The 16,299-nt window shown below is 39.5% G+C and overlaps 1 protein-coding gene across 1 annotated transcript in view; it reads right to left on the bottom strand.

The window, feature by feature from the left end:
* Positions 1-16,299, bottom strand: part of MYOM2 (myomesin 2) — a 77,339-nt gene that overhangs the window by 56,356 nt on the left and 4,684 nt on the right. The window contains exons 3-9 of the mRNA XM_035889904.1: positions 15,252-15,371; positions 13,452-13,590; positions 13,112-13,269; positions 12,372-12,464; positions 3,134-3,222; positions 3,003-3,053; positions 2,560-2,724 (exon numbers count right to left, since the gene is read on the bottom strand). Coding sequence (XP_035745797.1) covers positions 2,560-2,724; positions 3,003-3,053; positions 3,134-3,222; positions 12,372-12,464; positions 13,112-13,269; positions 13,452-13,590; positions 15,252-15,371 — 815 coding nt within the window. The remainder of the gene's footprint in view (positions 1-2,559; positions 2,725-3,002; positions 3,054-3,133; positions 3,223-12,371; positions 12,465-13,111; positions 13,270-13,451; positions 13,591-15,251; positions 15,372-16,299) is intronic.

Below are 16,299 nucleotides of genomic sequence, written 5' to 3' on the forward strand. Positions count from 1 at the left end.
CAATACATGCGATAATTTTCCTAAAACATTACTTTCCTGAATATGCATTAAAAGAGAGAGGGGAATTACTATACACTGAAGCTTCTTTTCATCATGTATTTTGGTCTGCTGAAGTTTCAGCTGCATTTTGCACTCTATGATTTTTCCCTCTGAATTCAATTATTTTATTCTAGATTACAATATAAATGGCTGCAGAATGCTGGTGCATTAAGCTTTATAATATTTATATTACATTAGAAATCAATAACAGAAAGCCCATGTTACCAGCTGAACACATATCTGGATTGGATATACATTCCTGAAGTATTACTTTAATTTAGTTCTTTCAGTATATTAAATTGCTCTAAGTGGCCCATGAATTATAGACACCATATTCACGTTTGTCAAATCCCAAACCACTTTAGAGGATTTGATTCAGTTGACTTATATGCCCCTAGGAGTCTAGTAGACATCCTCAATAAGGTTCACTCACGTGAAGCTTATTAATGCTGGATAAACACATATTTCTCTTGTGTATAATTATTAGAAGTAAATCATACGTATCCATCTTGGGGCTTTAGTTGTTATTATTTGATTAACACAAACTGAAAAATTTAGGAAAAATACAGTTTGTCTTAATGCAAAAGTAGAATTAAGTATTACTTCTCAAAAATAAACAGAAAGTCTAAAGCACATGATGTTGAACAAATTATTAACCTTCTCATTGTTTACATTTGTGCATTGCCTCCAGCTCTCAAGAGACTGAACACAGAGAACTGTAGCATGTAGCAAAGGAAATATTGTGATCCATGTATGTGCAATGAAGGACAAATTTAAGCTTCTTTGAATCATCTTATTTCCTGTAACATAATTAGAATATTGGGATGAATGCCTATCTGACTCACTAGCAAAAACCTATTGGCTTCCAAGAGACCAAGTTTTCATCTCAGGTTTTCACAGGGAAGGCAAACTTAAGCCAAATAAGGGGGGAAACAAAGAGCATAATATTGTTACATACCAAGAGGGAATTATATTGGCATTATGAAGGATTAAACTGACAGAGCCATAAGCTTTTTTTCACCTACCCAAAGTGCAAGAACAATTCATATTGGATAAAAAGTGGAACAATATGGGGCATCCCCTGAAAACTAGCAATTTGTCATAACTGCAGTTCCAAACCCAAATTTTCAGAGGTTTGGCACTTTGAGAAACTGGGCCCAGCAGAAGACAAAGAAAAAGTACCACTGAAACTGATGGCTCACCACAGAGTGAGGTGAGCGGTTATTTATAGCGATTACAAATCCCTGTATACTTCAGCGGGAACAGAATTTGGGTTCAAGGATGAGCCTTAGATTTTAGGTTATTCACCAAACAAAAAAGCCATTTTTATTATTTCATATTTTTTGTCTTAGTAACATCTAATAGTTCCATTGCAAAGAAATATCCGCAATTACAGACAAATAGGAACGAAACTGTAAGTAGCAGTCCATTCCATCAAGGATCAGATGCTAATCTATGTAAAACTAGGATGTACATGAAACAAAAGGCATAACTAGCATCAATAAAAGCATCCTTTTTCTGATTTTCCTAATCCTGAACTCTCTTGATTGCCTTATTAATCTTACTGTCACTTCTTAGTTTGTGGACATTTTGTCAGCTATGGAAATTTCTGCCACCTTGCCTGAGACCAGTGCAAACATCAATCTTGGGAGTCCACCATTATCAAATGTGGTCCCTTTGGGGAAAGGTCTCACCATTCACAAATAACCAAGGCTTTTCTTACATGCTCAGGCAGAATATTTACTTTAGAATCCTGCACAAGATTGTGGTTGGTGAAAAGTGATGAGCTAAATATCTCCCGTAGTCTGCTATCTGTTAAACTTTAAGTAGTTAGTTTTATGTTTCAAGACCTTTTTTCAGTGCAGTGAACAAACCCTGCTCATACAGGGTTTGTTTACCATCCACCCGAGTATATGATATGCTTCAGTGATGTTATTTTCAGTACTTTCAGTTAAAACCGTTTCACTTGGCGTAGCATAGTTTTTCACTGACAAAAGAGGAAAGGGAAGCATGGCACTTAAACAGCAGAGCAAAGGCATGTGTTTCAGGCCTGGCTCCTACTGGCATTTCTGAACTATACATTGAATTGGGTTTAATATAAAATTCACAATCAGTGCTGGAGCAAGACAGAACTGGAGACCCACGCCCACACCTCAGTGCTTCAAACTTTAATTTACTGCTCTGTGAGTACCCTTCATCTCAGTGGTCACAGCATTAAATTATAAATCATGGCCAAATCTAGGAAATTAGTTTGGATCTCAACCTAGTCAGTAAATGTTCTAACTATTGTGTTATTAGATAATATGAGTTTACCTCCTGTTGCTGTAAATGTATGCTCAAGAAAAGGTTGACCAAGTCACTTAATTGAAAGGGAATGAAGGTCTATAAATTCTAACTAGAGATATTTGTTTGCTCTGTTTTGAAGTTAATTCTGAGAATCTCATGTTCCAAGCCTGATCTGTGTCCTCAGTGTTTCCTTCAGCATTTTCCAGGTAGCTTCTATTCAGTGTACTAACTTACCATCTCTATACCACTCAGCACGAGGTCGTAGTCTTTTCAGGTCTGGGGTGATCAACATAGAACACTTCAGGGTCAGTGTTTCACCTTCAGTTCCAAAAGTGACTCCAAACTTCTCCAGAAACTGAACATCAATGTGGGTGAAGCAAACATCATACGACAGGGGCACTATACATGAGAAAATTAAAACATTCTTGAGTAAATTGTACTTGGCACAAACAGATTACTGTCTGATCTGAACAGGAGATAGAGCTCTCCATTATCCTGTACGCTGATCTAGAAATGCAACTGGGAAAGCAAAAGCATCTGGACAGTTCCTACTGTATCTGAGTGCTTAGAAAGCAAAGCCAGAAGCAGCAATTTATATCCAATTTTCTCATCTGTAAAATATTACTCTGATAAGCTTACATAAACTATCTAAGAAAAAAAAAAAAAAAATTGCTTACAGTGGAAGGGCATTATCCCAGCTGGATGAGGCTCTTCATCCTCTCTGAACCCTATAAATAAGCATACAATAAACATTCAATGACATGAGCACGATGCTTATTTCTTGTTTTAATCATGAAGTAGGACTTACTTCGCACAATCACAGCACAATTAGTTGATGCCTGCCCATGGACATTGGTTGCAACTGCTGAATAGGTAGCAGAATCATCAAAATCAGCTCTGAAAAGGGAAAGGATGAAAACAGATGATTCTTTATGCAAATATAAATTCTCTTAATGATTGATATTACAAAACAAGCTACGTCAACCCCGAGGAAAGTGTATAAAGCTCTTTGCTGGTGTCACACAGTGCAAGATATTGATAAAAGGCAATCAGAAAGCTGGTACAGTTTTTTACTGCGGTTTTACAACAGCTTAGTGTGTAGGCTGCATTAACTTAAGCAAACTGGATATGACCTTTAGAGAATGATCAAAGGGAGATAGCTGGAGGATGCTAGTCTGGCTATTCCATTTCTGTATGTAACCTTCTTCCTTAATTTGTTTTGCCCTTCTGCTACATATTTTAGGAAAGAAACGTGGAAGAGAAGTACATGTGATGCTTGCAGAAATTCCTCCTTCTATGGCTATTCCCAGCAGGCAGATACTGGTAATTTTTGCCTCTTTCATCTCTCTTTGGCAGTCTAGAGGAAATGGTACAAATCCAGGGAAACTGACCCAAATTGTTCATGGGCATAAATGTTTCACCTTGACATATTTTTTAGTGAGAAAATACATTTATTATGCAAGGACAGTGTAAGGAAAAATAAAGCAAAAATTAGTTACTTCACGTAAAATACGACCCAGTGATGGATTGTCTCACTTACTAAATCCTTCCTTGAAGAGTAAGTTACACTAGCATATATATGGCCAGATGTTAAGATGTTTCTGTTAAGAAAAGATGTCCCAGTTCTTTTCTTATTTAAAATGGGGTCAGTCAGGAGAAGAACTATTGACATAAAATTGAAGGAAAGGAAACTAAACTATGTGCAAATATATATTTATGGTGCAATTACTTATTTGCTATGTTTCTAATAAATATAAGTGGTTACTGACTAGAAAAAGTTAAAAATATTTTGGACTACTTTTTGGTAAAATACAGATTTGGGCAGAATGAGATTTGCTCAATTTTACCAAAGGAACTTAGTCCAGATGAAGAAACAATTTTGAAAACGGCAGAATATTTCTTTTTTACATTTCAGAATGAATAACTGAATTTAAAAAAAAAAATCAGTATTTAATTCTGCTCTGTTTTCAGAAACATACTAAATAATATGAAATAAAACCTTTTGCGTTTGAATGAAGAAAACTTTTTTTGGTCCAAGTAAGTGGTTTTTTCTTGAACTTTTCCATTATCCAAGTATTCTACACTATGTCTGTCAAACAAAATTGCTATTTTTTTATTTCTTGGAACTGCTATTAGGTTGAGCCATCAGCTATCTACAGCACTGTCTGAAACACGCACAATTAAATCCTGCTTCTGTGTGGTTCATTTAGGAGGGCATCTAATGGAGGCCACTCTGAAATTTCCAGTGATGAGATACAATATTCTGCTTGCATGTACTTAGTTTCCTCTCAGAAGAACAAATTTGTATCTTCTTGGCAACTGCCAGATGAAAGGGATGAAATTCTGGTGGCACTTGTCTTCTAAGAGGTCATATCTCCCAGGTGCAAGAGAGGAAAGAATATGTAAAAGTGTTTGATGTAAATTGCATAACAGGATGCCAATTTTGGGGTGTGTAGCACCTGTGACAGGCACATCAGATGCCTATTTTTCAGCTCTTGCATATGTTCTGGGCAGTGTCATACCTCAGAAATGATACTATCTACACTGTGATGTTTAAAGCACAACTTGATGAAAGCTCTATTAAATTGAGATTTCTCTCTCTAAACATACAGGACTAACAGCTCCTCCTGGAGGCTAATCTTCAGCCACGCTTTTCACAAAATAAAGAGGTAAAATACAAAGTTTGTCATACAATTAATTATCAAAGCCAGAAGGGTAAATCCTAAGATTAGGGCACTTAACCAAAAAGCCTGCAGTTGGGTAAGAAGCCCTTGAGCACCCTACTACAGTCTGGACAGGCAAAGTAAGTCTGCAAAAAATTTAAAAGAATTTAAATACCAGGATTGATATTATTCAACGTGTTTGTTTGTTTTCAGGAAGGATTTTTAAAAATGCCAATACCTGTTCACAGATATATATAAAGCTTAACTGATTCTGGAATTGCTTGAAAGCTGTCAGACTTGACGACATTTTTTTGCACTAACTTCTTAAAATCAAAAATGATTTTTTCACTATCCCAGTTTCAAACTATTTAACATTTGGGTGATAAAGTGCCAAAAGCAAGGCAAAACTGCAGTAAAACTACAGTCTTCTTTTCTAAAACATAATGTCTCTATGCTTAAATGTACGTGATTCATATATTTTTCATAGTGTCTTGCTATAATGAAACAAGCTAACAACAAATGAGGCATCTCAAAAAATTCTTACAAGAACTGATGGAACTGGAACTGTAAGGTGTTCCCATCACTCTGCACTACATCCCTAATTTAAGGAGATATATAGACTATACAGTAAATAGTATATAGTACATATTACATTCAAGAGCATGTATTATGTATTAGTAAATTAAACGGTGTTAGGTAATGTCCCCAGAAACTGGATCTTGATCACCCCAGTGCTGATCTGTTAGGACAGCCCTTAGCAAGTCTCAGTGTGTGCGAGCTCTCCAAAAAGATTCTGAGACACAGGTCAGGAGATAGCAAGGGTCCGTTCCCAGAAACAGTCTGGATGTAGCTGCCCTCTCCTAAAGGACAAGAGGATTTGTCCATCCATGCCAGAAGGCCACTGCAGCAGAGGATATATGTTAAATTTACTATGGCCAAGCAGATTTCATAAGTGTAATTCCTAGGCACTAGTGGCAGGTATATGCCAGACCCTCCAGGAGGATGGTGCACATTTACATCTGACAGGGCATATGCTGGGGAGCCATGCTGCGGTTGCTGATGAGGTGCTGATCCATCACTGGGTTGTGCATGATTTAGGCAGCTTACAGCATCCATACCATGACTGAGGGATGAATTCTGCTCCACCATTGCCGTATTAGGCCATTTCCTCACACAAGCAGAGCATTATTTTGCTTCTGTCAATGCTTTTTAACATTATGTTGTTGCTACAGAGTGTTGACAACACGGATAAAATAACAGTATATCTCAACTGAGCTTAACTCTGATTAGCTATCACTTTAAAATAGTCATCATCTGCTCTCCGTGTTGGCTTCATTTTCCATCAAAACAGCAGAGAAAGCAGTCAATAAGAATTCATTTCTGTAAGAATGACACAGGATTCAGGATCTAAAGAGTGATTTACCACTAACCACAAGGTGGCGCAAAAATAATTAAGAAACTATAGAAACGTGTATTCTGAACAAAAGCAAGGCCCAGGTCTGTGCTTGACCATCCAAAGCATCAGAAAATTAGGGGTGTGAGAACTGCAAAGTTGTCTCTGTAAAATGAGGAAGCGGAATGGCAGATACCCGATTAACTTTTCAAATGGATATGTATCTGTGCTCGTCTCAATCCCCTCCCCGTAGCCTTGCTCTCTCATAAGGAACAGAAAAATATCTCTCTTGATGAGATTTTCCTGTTTGTGAGGGTCTCCAAGGTAGACAAAACAGAACAGGACACTAGAAGCCTCTAGAGCAGACAGGAGATTCACAAAAGGGTTATTTCTTTAGCCCGAAATGTTCAATGTCTGAAAGCAACTATTTGACAGAAGTTGGTGATGGAGTGAGAATCAATTTTCTCAGGGAGAACAAAAGACAGAAGTTACTGACCAAATGACTGACCACACTCTTAAAACATCCTTTGAAGAGAAACAAGGTACTTACAGTTACAATGAACATACAGGTAACAATTCCCTGGCCCAGGCACCTTCTACTTTTTTAAGAGGTCCTAACAACTTTACCCATTTTCTGGAAGTCACTGCTTTGAAAGCATTGTACAATTCCTTGCTATGATGTCTAACCTGACTCTCCAGGAGATAAATGGAACCAGTGTAGATAGCCTACTACTCAGTGGACTGCCTTCAAATCTGGTACTGGAATTGCACGGGGTTAGTGGGAAAGAGCTACACAGCACATTTGTTCAATACACACTTTGAAGAAAGTTGGGCAGGATGGCAAGTCCTGATTCTACTTTTGTGCCAGGTAATATTCAGACTGAAGATTATCCTGGAAACTATCTACTTCCTTGTATGCTAAACCCCCTACATTTCCTAAATTGCACTGTAAAGTGCATTGAGTCAAGACCCATTAGAAATGATATTTGAAGTACTCAGGAGGCAAGGTGTGGTCTCTCCAACAGTTATTCTCACATCATGATGGAGAACATGTTTTCCAACCTTTACAAAGGTCAGATAAAATATGCATGGAGTACATTTAGATAGCATGAAGTGTGAGTGCAGAGCTGTATCTGTCCCAAGGTACTAATACTTTTTGTGAAAATTAAATTGCCCTGAATCCACATGAGGTTCTGAAGTGCTAATGTTTGTGCGAGGAATATTCCCCAGGAAGATACATCTGTTTAAAATGCATATATTCATCCATCTGCCTAGTGTAGATTTAAACACAGGAGTTAAGAGTGAAATAACATTTTTGCCTGAATTGGAACACAATTCAGTGCATGTCAAGAACAGCAAGCAGAACGCAGTAAATTACACAGAGTTAAAATTGCCTCCTTTGAATTCAAATGACGAAATTTTCAGTGTTATGGCTATATGACACCAAAATGTGGAAATACTCTACAGGATTACCACCTCGCGTGCTGAATCTCCAGTCAGCCTGAAGCTGACTGATTCTTTTTGTTTGGCTGGGTTTTGTTTTTGCTGAAGAGGGGACCGCTATTATGAGGTGGCCACTTCCTCAGGCTCCCGACGAGTGCAGCTGACAGGGGACAGTGGCTGACAGGTCAGAATATCACAGACCATTTTGTCTGGGGGCCGCTGCTTGCATTTCAGCAGGGAAAGAAGAGCCGAAGTGCACCGTGCCTGCTGCCTATAGGCTCACTGGCACTACATACCTGCAAAAGCCTGGGAGCTGCAGTTTATCCCCTGATCAACCCTGTAGAGCTCAAGGGTTCTGCCAGACGACTGCCTCTGCCGCAGCGCCTCTGCTCTGCCCTGCTTCCCGCTACAGCGAGGGAAAGGGCAGGCCTCACTCTCTATCTATCCAGATGAAATCGTCTCAAGCCTTTTGTGCCTAATCAAAATAAATAGCGCTGTACTGACTGCACAGCATCATTTGTTAAATGAGAACAGTTAAGAGAAGATTAATTCAATTTTTAAGCTTGCCTTTTTTTTTTCTTTTTTTTTTTCTTTTTTTTTTTCTTTTTTTTTAAAACAGTGCTGGTGGTGCTGAGGAGCTGGGCGCCTGATCGGAGGCTAGCTCTGCCTACTGGCAGCAGGGGTTACACTGCACTCTGCTGGCTGATACATTTTTGTACACACATTTTTGCTGATGCAACCACAAACCTTTTCTGCTGCAATTGCAAGCACTTCCTAAGTGATGACTTAATGAAACAGGAGAGGGCCCTAATAAAAGACAAAGTACTGCTACATTTTGAGCCTTGAATAGGTGAGACTGTGCAGGCACATCACGCTGAGAGAGCTCTGGAAAAATCAAACTTCCTTCCCTGTTCCTTCTACCATCCAGCCCCCATCAGCCCACCTGCCTGCTCCCTGGGGGGTGAGGAGCACCCCCAGTTAGGAGCACCCTGCTGTCCCCTCTGTGCCCACAGCAAGAAATATAATACAGCCATTCACAGTCATATAAAACAAAGTGATTCATTTAAGGAGGCATCACAGTAAAGAAACAAACAAAAAAAACAAACCCTGTTGCTAAACAAGTAGTAAAAACTAAGAAATTCAAAATGGGGACAATCTTTTTAGCATGGCCGGTTGTGACAGGACAAGAGGTAATGGTTTTAAACTAAACCAGGATAGGTTTAGACTAGATATAAGGAAGAAATTCTTTACAATGAGGGTGGTGAAACACTGGAACAGGTTGCCCAGAGAGGTAGTGGAGGCCCCATCCCTGGAAACATTCAAGGCCAGGTTGGACGGGGCTCTGAGCAACCTGATCTAGTTAGCGGTGTCCCTGCTCACTGCAGAGGGGCTGGACTAGAAGACCTCTAAGGTCCCTTCCAACCCAAAACATTCTATGATTCTATGAAAATATTATGATTTTTAATTATTAAGGTATACATTCAGGAAGAAAATATTTCTCAGCTATGCTATAAAGCAAGGGGGCATCCTCATCTTGACTACCTCTGCTATTTCTTGCATTATGTGTCTATCCATAGTTAAATTAGGTGGAATAAAGAAATCCATTTTAAACAAGCCCTCACATTCTCAGACACGTTTCAATCACTTCAAATACCGGTAGCTTTCCCTCAGAAGATTCCTCACAGTCTCCTCTGAATCACCTACCAGAAGTGAGACGAAAGATGAAATGAACCACTACCCCAGCGCAGGCTGGCAATATCTCTTCTCCTATAATTATAAGATGTGCAAAAAGTATAATGAAACTCCAACCCCCTTTTCTTTACTGCTCAGGAGAGAGCTTGAGCACAAGCTCCCAACTGAAGAAGCCTAAAAGGAACAAGAAAGTGGCACTGTATACATGCAGAAAATGTGGTAAATGGAGCACAGAACAATATGAGACAGAGAAATGAATATGATCTGGTTACTGTATGGGTTTATGGGCCCTGGAAGACAGCAAACAGGGGGCAATGGAACTGTGTCCAGTTACTGCTTTAAGATGACAAGGTGACGTTCTGGTTTTGGTGCCTCAAGAATTTTTCCACTGGGATCAAGGAATACTCATAGGAATAAATATCACACTTACATCAGAAGGAAAAGTTCACTCCCCGAGCTTCACTGCAGCGCTAGAATGAAGCCAAGAAATTCCAAGGCCTTTCTGAGAGGCTGCAGATCAGATGACCTGCAGCTCAGCACTTCGGTATGAACAGCTGAGAGGAGCACAGAAGTGGATAGGTAGAAAATCCCAATGGTTCTACTTCCCGGAAAAAAAAAATAATACTCAAGATATATGTGCACAAAGATATGTATGGAAGATCCAGTGATACACGCTTATATAAAAACTTTAATAATACATATATTTTAACCACTACCTGTATGTCTGTTGTTTTTCATACAAGAAACACCTAATATTAGTAATGCACTATCAAAATGTTCTTCCATTTCCTGCACATTGATTTTCTGTCTTTTGGGACAGAAAATATAGCTGATGGTCAAATTTTGAAATTAAATAGATTAGTAATAAAGAAATAAATTTAAGGTTGGAAATTTTAATTTAACAAACTGTATGAATCTGTGGTAAATAAATCATAACTCTGGGTGTACATTCCCCCAGTATTCTTTTAAGTGGAGAAGAGAAACCTGTGGGAGAGCAGCCAGGCATCTTTAGGTGGCTAAAAGACCAGACTGCCAAGCAGAATGAAGGAGAAACAGAGCCACAGTCTCTGAGGATGGCAGCTTGGCTGACCGTATTCTGCATGAATACCTACAGGTCTAGGACTAGTAAACTGTGGGTGATGATGGGTGGGTGTGGGAACCTGAGTGGGTGCCAATAAATGAGTCTGTGGTATGTCTGAGTAAATATGGCTGGGTCTGAACACTCCCAAAGCCGATTGTGGATGGTGTCTACATAACAGATAAATGGCACAGGAAAGAGAAAAAAAGCACCAAGGGGATGTAAGCCATTAGTACCCTTTGGCCTGGTGGTTGCAGGTGCTCAGAAAGCAGCATCAACACCGATTCTCATGTCTTCAAAAAGCTGTTTACTCCCAGAAATGTCACAAGAGGAACCTATGTACTGCATATCCAGCATCTGGACTCACCAAGCAGCTGCTCACGGACACTAACCAAGGGAAATAAAGACAGTCACAGTCACTCACCGGCATGAAGTCACCAAAGTTTCATCTCCTGACTGTCACTCACACACATCCAAAGGAGAGCATTTTCCATTTTCCCTGCTGCAAGGGAGAGGATTGCAAGAGGACAACCTGTTTTTATCTTTTAACCTCCTGCTCTCATCTCCAAAAAGTAATGTTGGTGGGAAGAATCAGCTGTGTTGAGACATCTCATGGATACAGAGAGCAGTCAGCAAGCTACCCATAGCCTGGGGGTAGAAGACTATGAGCAGCTTAGAAGTACTCATAAGTACTGCTACTCCTTGAGAAGCATCCCTTAAAAAGCAACAACACAGTGGTTCTTGCTGACAGCTTCTGCACAGGAACAGGTTTCTCCCATCATGAGGTACAGAAAGGTGAAGAGTTGGGCTGGACTTTGTTGCAGGAAGACAAAAGCAAGTCGTCCTTCCCAAAAGCAGGAGGAATGATGCACTTATTTTCTGTACTAATGCCACAAGGCTGTGCTCGGGGTGGCTTCCACTGCTGACAGATGGAGAGAGGGTAGAAGATTAAATGTTTGGCTAGCCAAGGGTTAGCCACAAATATTCCAGCTGTTTCAGCACAGCTGATGATCATGTTCTGGAGAAATTAAAAGGAGGTGTTTGTGTCTCTGCTCTAGATATTAATTTTCTTTTTAAATAGCACAGTCATGTCCTCATTTTTCTTTGGGTTTTTATATTTCTAAAAAAAGCTTGTACCAAGTCATATGTAACACACAACATTTCAACTGTTAGGACAGCACAGGATTAGTTTTGGGAAGGTGTTCTACCCAGGCACTTTCTATACCACAAGGTTAACATAATTTTGAAAAATAAACCTAATTAAATTAGAAACTTTGACAAAAAAAAAATTACACTTCCTTACTCTTTGGAGAACAGAAAAAATGGAGATCAAAAAGTAAACAGAACCTAACTTGTAATGAAACAAATACTGGTGACTGGCTATCCTTATCCTGACCAGCTAAATTTTTGCTTACCTTATAGAGTTTCATCATGGCAAGAACATAAAATACACAGACAATTTTCCTCTTTGCATGCTGAGAAGATGCAATTCTAATAAAAAAAGGAACTACCATTCTTTCAGCTACTTACCTCTTCTTTTCTATCTTCTTGTAGATTGCTGGAGTTAAATAACAGAAATATCTGATTTTTCATTTAATTTTCATGATCTAATATTGTTACTTAGTGAAACTTCTCTAGCCTAAATATGAGTACCAACAGAGAAGTGTACTGAATTTAACAGCTCTCTTGCAGCCTTTCTGTGAATTTTTAATTGTATTTGATATAAAATGCTTGGTGTAGAGTATAAAAAACTGTTGTATTCTCCAGAATAATCTACCTGTTTATATGCAACACATGTACTCCATATTTGCTTTCAATTCTGTACTTTGTTGGATCACTTGCAGGGGTAATCAATTCCTCATTTTTGTACCTGACAATCAAGAAAAAAATGAACTCATTAGTATCAGCTACTATTCATTAATTTAGTAGATTTTTACACCCAGATCACTTACTATCATCTGAGCTCTCTAAGTCTTCTCTACCTGTATAGAGTATTTTCCAGTATGCATGGCTAGAATCACATAGAGCCATGAAGGCAGAGGAGGACCATCATTGCATTAAGAAAATGGAAAGAGAAGACATGAACCCAAATCAGAAGAGCAGGCAGTAAAGTAGAGAGAAGACAGCATGTGACTTGAACTTTCTGGTCCACTAGCCCTGACACAAGAAGGGAAGCAAACCTTTTCTTGGACCACAGTAAAGCACTTCAGCACAAACAAGGGAAGCAGCAAGGGGATTGTCCCTCAGGTTAGATCTTTACAGTCCAGCCTGGGGCTCTCACAGTCTGCCTTCTGAAATATTTGAGTTTGCTTCTCACACTGCACAGGGCCCTTCAGCAAACTGTCCTCCCACTCCTTCCACTGCAGTATCAACTGCTACAATCCAGCACATCCATGAGGATTATAAAGGGGGTTTAATATAGCCATTATGTATGTGACACTTATCTGTTACGCCATAACTTCCAAATGAAAAAAGCTTAACAACATTTTTAGAGGGCTAGGAAGGCCAGTCTCTTACCATTGTACCACAGGGGTGGGAAATCCTTGTACAGTGAAGCAAAGGCTCACAGACATCTTTTCCCAGACAGTGTGAGACCTCAGGCGGACTAGAATTTCAGGAGCTCGACTTATACTTTCTTCAACAGCATGTCTTTCCAGAGCCATATTTTCTTCTACCTGTTAAACACAGGAAAAGAAAAGAAGCATGTAGCACCAGTCTCAGATGGGGTAGAAGATCTAATCTTAAATCCACAAAATTTAAAGATGCTAAATCACTACTGGTACTTGAAAAACAGGCCTGAATTTCAGTATATCTTATAATTATGCTTGGATAGGAAATAAAAGGTTCAGCACTGTACCATCCTTTGTATAGCAAGTCTATCCAGATGTTCTCTAGCACGGTGCCTGGCTGTGTGAATCTCTTTTTCCAAAGCAGACAACTCACTGGCAAACCGGATCCTTTTCTCTTCACTTGCATGAGATTTTTGTTCATGAGTCCTGTAGGACAAGAAAAAAATGCCAGGCAAGAGCAACCAATATGAAGCTTTAAGGTTGTCACTCATACACATTAGGCAACTGAGGGATGTGAAACCATATCAGCAAGATGTAAAATCTAGTTTAGGAATTTTTCTTAGAGCATATCTGCCTGTCCTAATTAGCATGTGAAATGAGTATGAATTTTCCTTCATTTTCTTTCCCTTTGTATATGTGGTGCCATAGCTTCAGGTCTTGAAAGTTGGCGTGGTCATGCTCATGTGGTACCCCACCATCTTAGTCCTCTGATAATCACGAACAAGAATCAGCCTGGCTTGCCTCTGGCCCCTAATTTTCCTTCCCATGGACACAAGAAAGCAGAGGAGTGAAGGCATGTTCTTTGCCTGTTCACATCATGGTAAGAGTTGGGCCTTGCTTGTGGCTGCTTGCGGGGCTCTAGCACCTGGGAAGCTTTGCTAGCTCCATGGACTGTATCAGCCGACCTCACCTGAACGATACGAACCAAGGAATTCGCAAGGATCTGATTAAATGCTGCATGCAAAAAAAGCTGTCCTTGGACAAGGGTGAGCAGGAATTATTATAGAAACTACCAGAAGAAGACAATGTTTGGAGAAATTTGTGGGTTGTTCCCTGAAAATCTAACTAATTTTTCAGAATTCCTAAAAAAAAACCCTCAGAAATGTTTTTAGGAGGAGTTAGCTCAAGCTCCTGCATTCATGCTCATTCAGTAAGCGGCCAATGCTACTCTTTGCCTTGCCAACAGGAAGAAAGAAAGGAGATGAATATCAGAAATTTCTAACATGGCTGTCATTACAGAATATGGCAAGACTCTTAAAGCATAAACCAACATGCCATGAAGCAAATGAGAAGACTTGCATGAAATTCAGTGAACAGTAGATCAAGACATTTGTCTGGTATTTTAAAAAATATTTCTTTGTACCATTCCAACATACTTTAAATACCAGCCTTGTTCTGCCATGTGTTTTTTATATTGATAAATTTAAGACAGTTTTTGAAAAAATAGAGTATACAAATTAGTTTGATTTTCCTAGAACATTCTGTTTCTAGGATATATATTTCAAACCAATCAAAGTTCCAGAACCATACAGCTCTATATGATTTTTGCAACACATTTTCTACAAACACGGCAGAATTTGTTCTTGTACTGTAAATTCTCCTCTATGTCTTTGGTGCAGTCACTGTAGAGCATGGCAGAGCAGAAACAGTCAAATCCACTAACAGGAATATTGTCGTCAGCACATTCACTATAGGACTTCATATCAAGGCTGTAACTGAGACGCGACAGTAAGCCCTCTTGATATTAAGGAAAGAACTCAAAATGTTTAAATTGATCCAGAGCAGAAATTCAGGAATAGTCAAGTAGATCTGTTCAAAAATGAGTTTTGGGTGCCAGGCAGATTCTAAATGATTTTGGGTTTAAAGCTGTCAGGGGCGTCAGAGTGGGGGTTAGGGGAACAACTCTGGGTTGAAATATGAGATTGAAAGCAACACTCAGTCATTTAGTATTCCAGCCAAAATAGATTAGTGAAGAACAGTGACAGAAAAGCCTCCGGTCTTGTCAACTCTGAAAAGAGCTCTGGCAAAAGAACGATACTAAATGGGACCAGAGCCACTACACAGGTCAGATGGGACCAGAGCTTTACCTTTTTCTGGATTCTTGTATTGCTTCATGAGCCAAGGTGCGTGCCCTCCTGGCGCAGAGTCTACATGTCGTTCGTCCCAAGCCAGGTGATTCATAATAAGCAGCCCGTCTGGATGCAGCCCTTCAAATATAAAAGACATTGTTATAACCCAGCAATCCTGGTAAAACATGAACTCTCAGAAGTCAAATAAATTACTTTAGATGAGCTGAATATCATGACTGAGCACTGTTCAATGAGAAACCTACTTTGGATTCCTCACTAACTGCACTAGGGTGCTGATTCTCACTTGCCTTTCAAGGGCTTAATGCCCATCATCTGTCATTGGGGATCATTAAGCATTTTATTTCATTCAGTTCTGTTAAATTTATACTTATCTCAGTCTCCAATCATTCAAGTGGTATGATAGCACTTCAGTGAACCACAAGGATACCAGCCTCTCTAATGCACAAATCATATGGAATCCCTATGTGTCTATTTCTAAATATTCCTACCTTTCTATATTTCACATAACCTTCTGCATAAACTCTCCTCTTTCATAAGGGAAGCTGGACAAGCTGGGCTAGGTAGGCATCTTAATTGCTGAGAAGGTAGGACAGTGATTCTTAAGCAACCAAGATTCAAAGCTCCAGGCAATGTGTATCTTGTGGCTAAAACTCTGAGATTTCACATAAGAGGATTTAAATTGGATGACAAAACTACAATTAGGAATAGCCAACTTCAGGAGAAAGAATATCCTCATGTCATATGGAAGAGTGGGTAAAAAACTGATTCTATGATTTGCAATAAATTTCATGGCAATTTCTCTTAAGTCAGAGTTTCAACTGGAGCCTAAAAGGAAGACTTTCCAGCTTGGAGGTAGTAAATAGGACAGATCCTGAGCTAAAAGGTCTGCGTAGGTGAGTTGCAACATAGCTAGGAAGTCTAGCTGTGCTGGTGGGAGACAGGAGCATCCCAATGGAAGGAAGTGGGAGGAGTGGCTGATACACTGGAAGGCTGCGCTGCCGTTCAGCGGGACCTGGACAGACTGGAGAGCTGGGCGGAGAGGAAC

Source organism: Egretta garzetta, unplaced genomic scaffold (assembly GCF_000687185.1).
Source record: "Egretta garzetta isolate BGI_Z169 unplaced genomic scaffold, ASM68718v1 scaffold62, whole genome shotgun sequence".
In the NCBI taxonomy this organism is placed as follows: domain Eukaryota; kingdom Metazoa; phylum Chordata; class Aves; order Pelecaniformes; family Ardeidae; genus Egretta; species Egretta garzetta.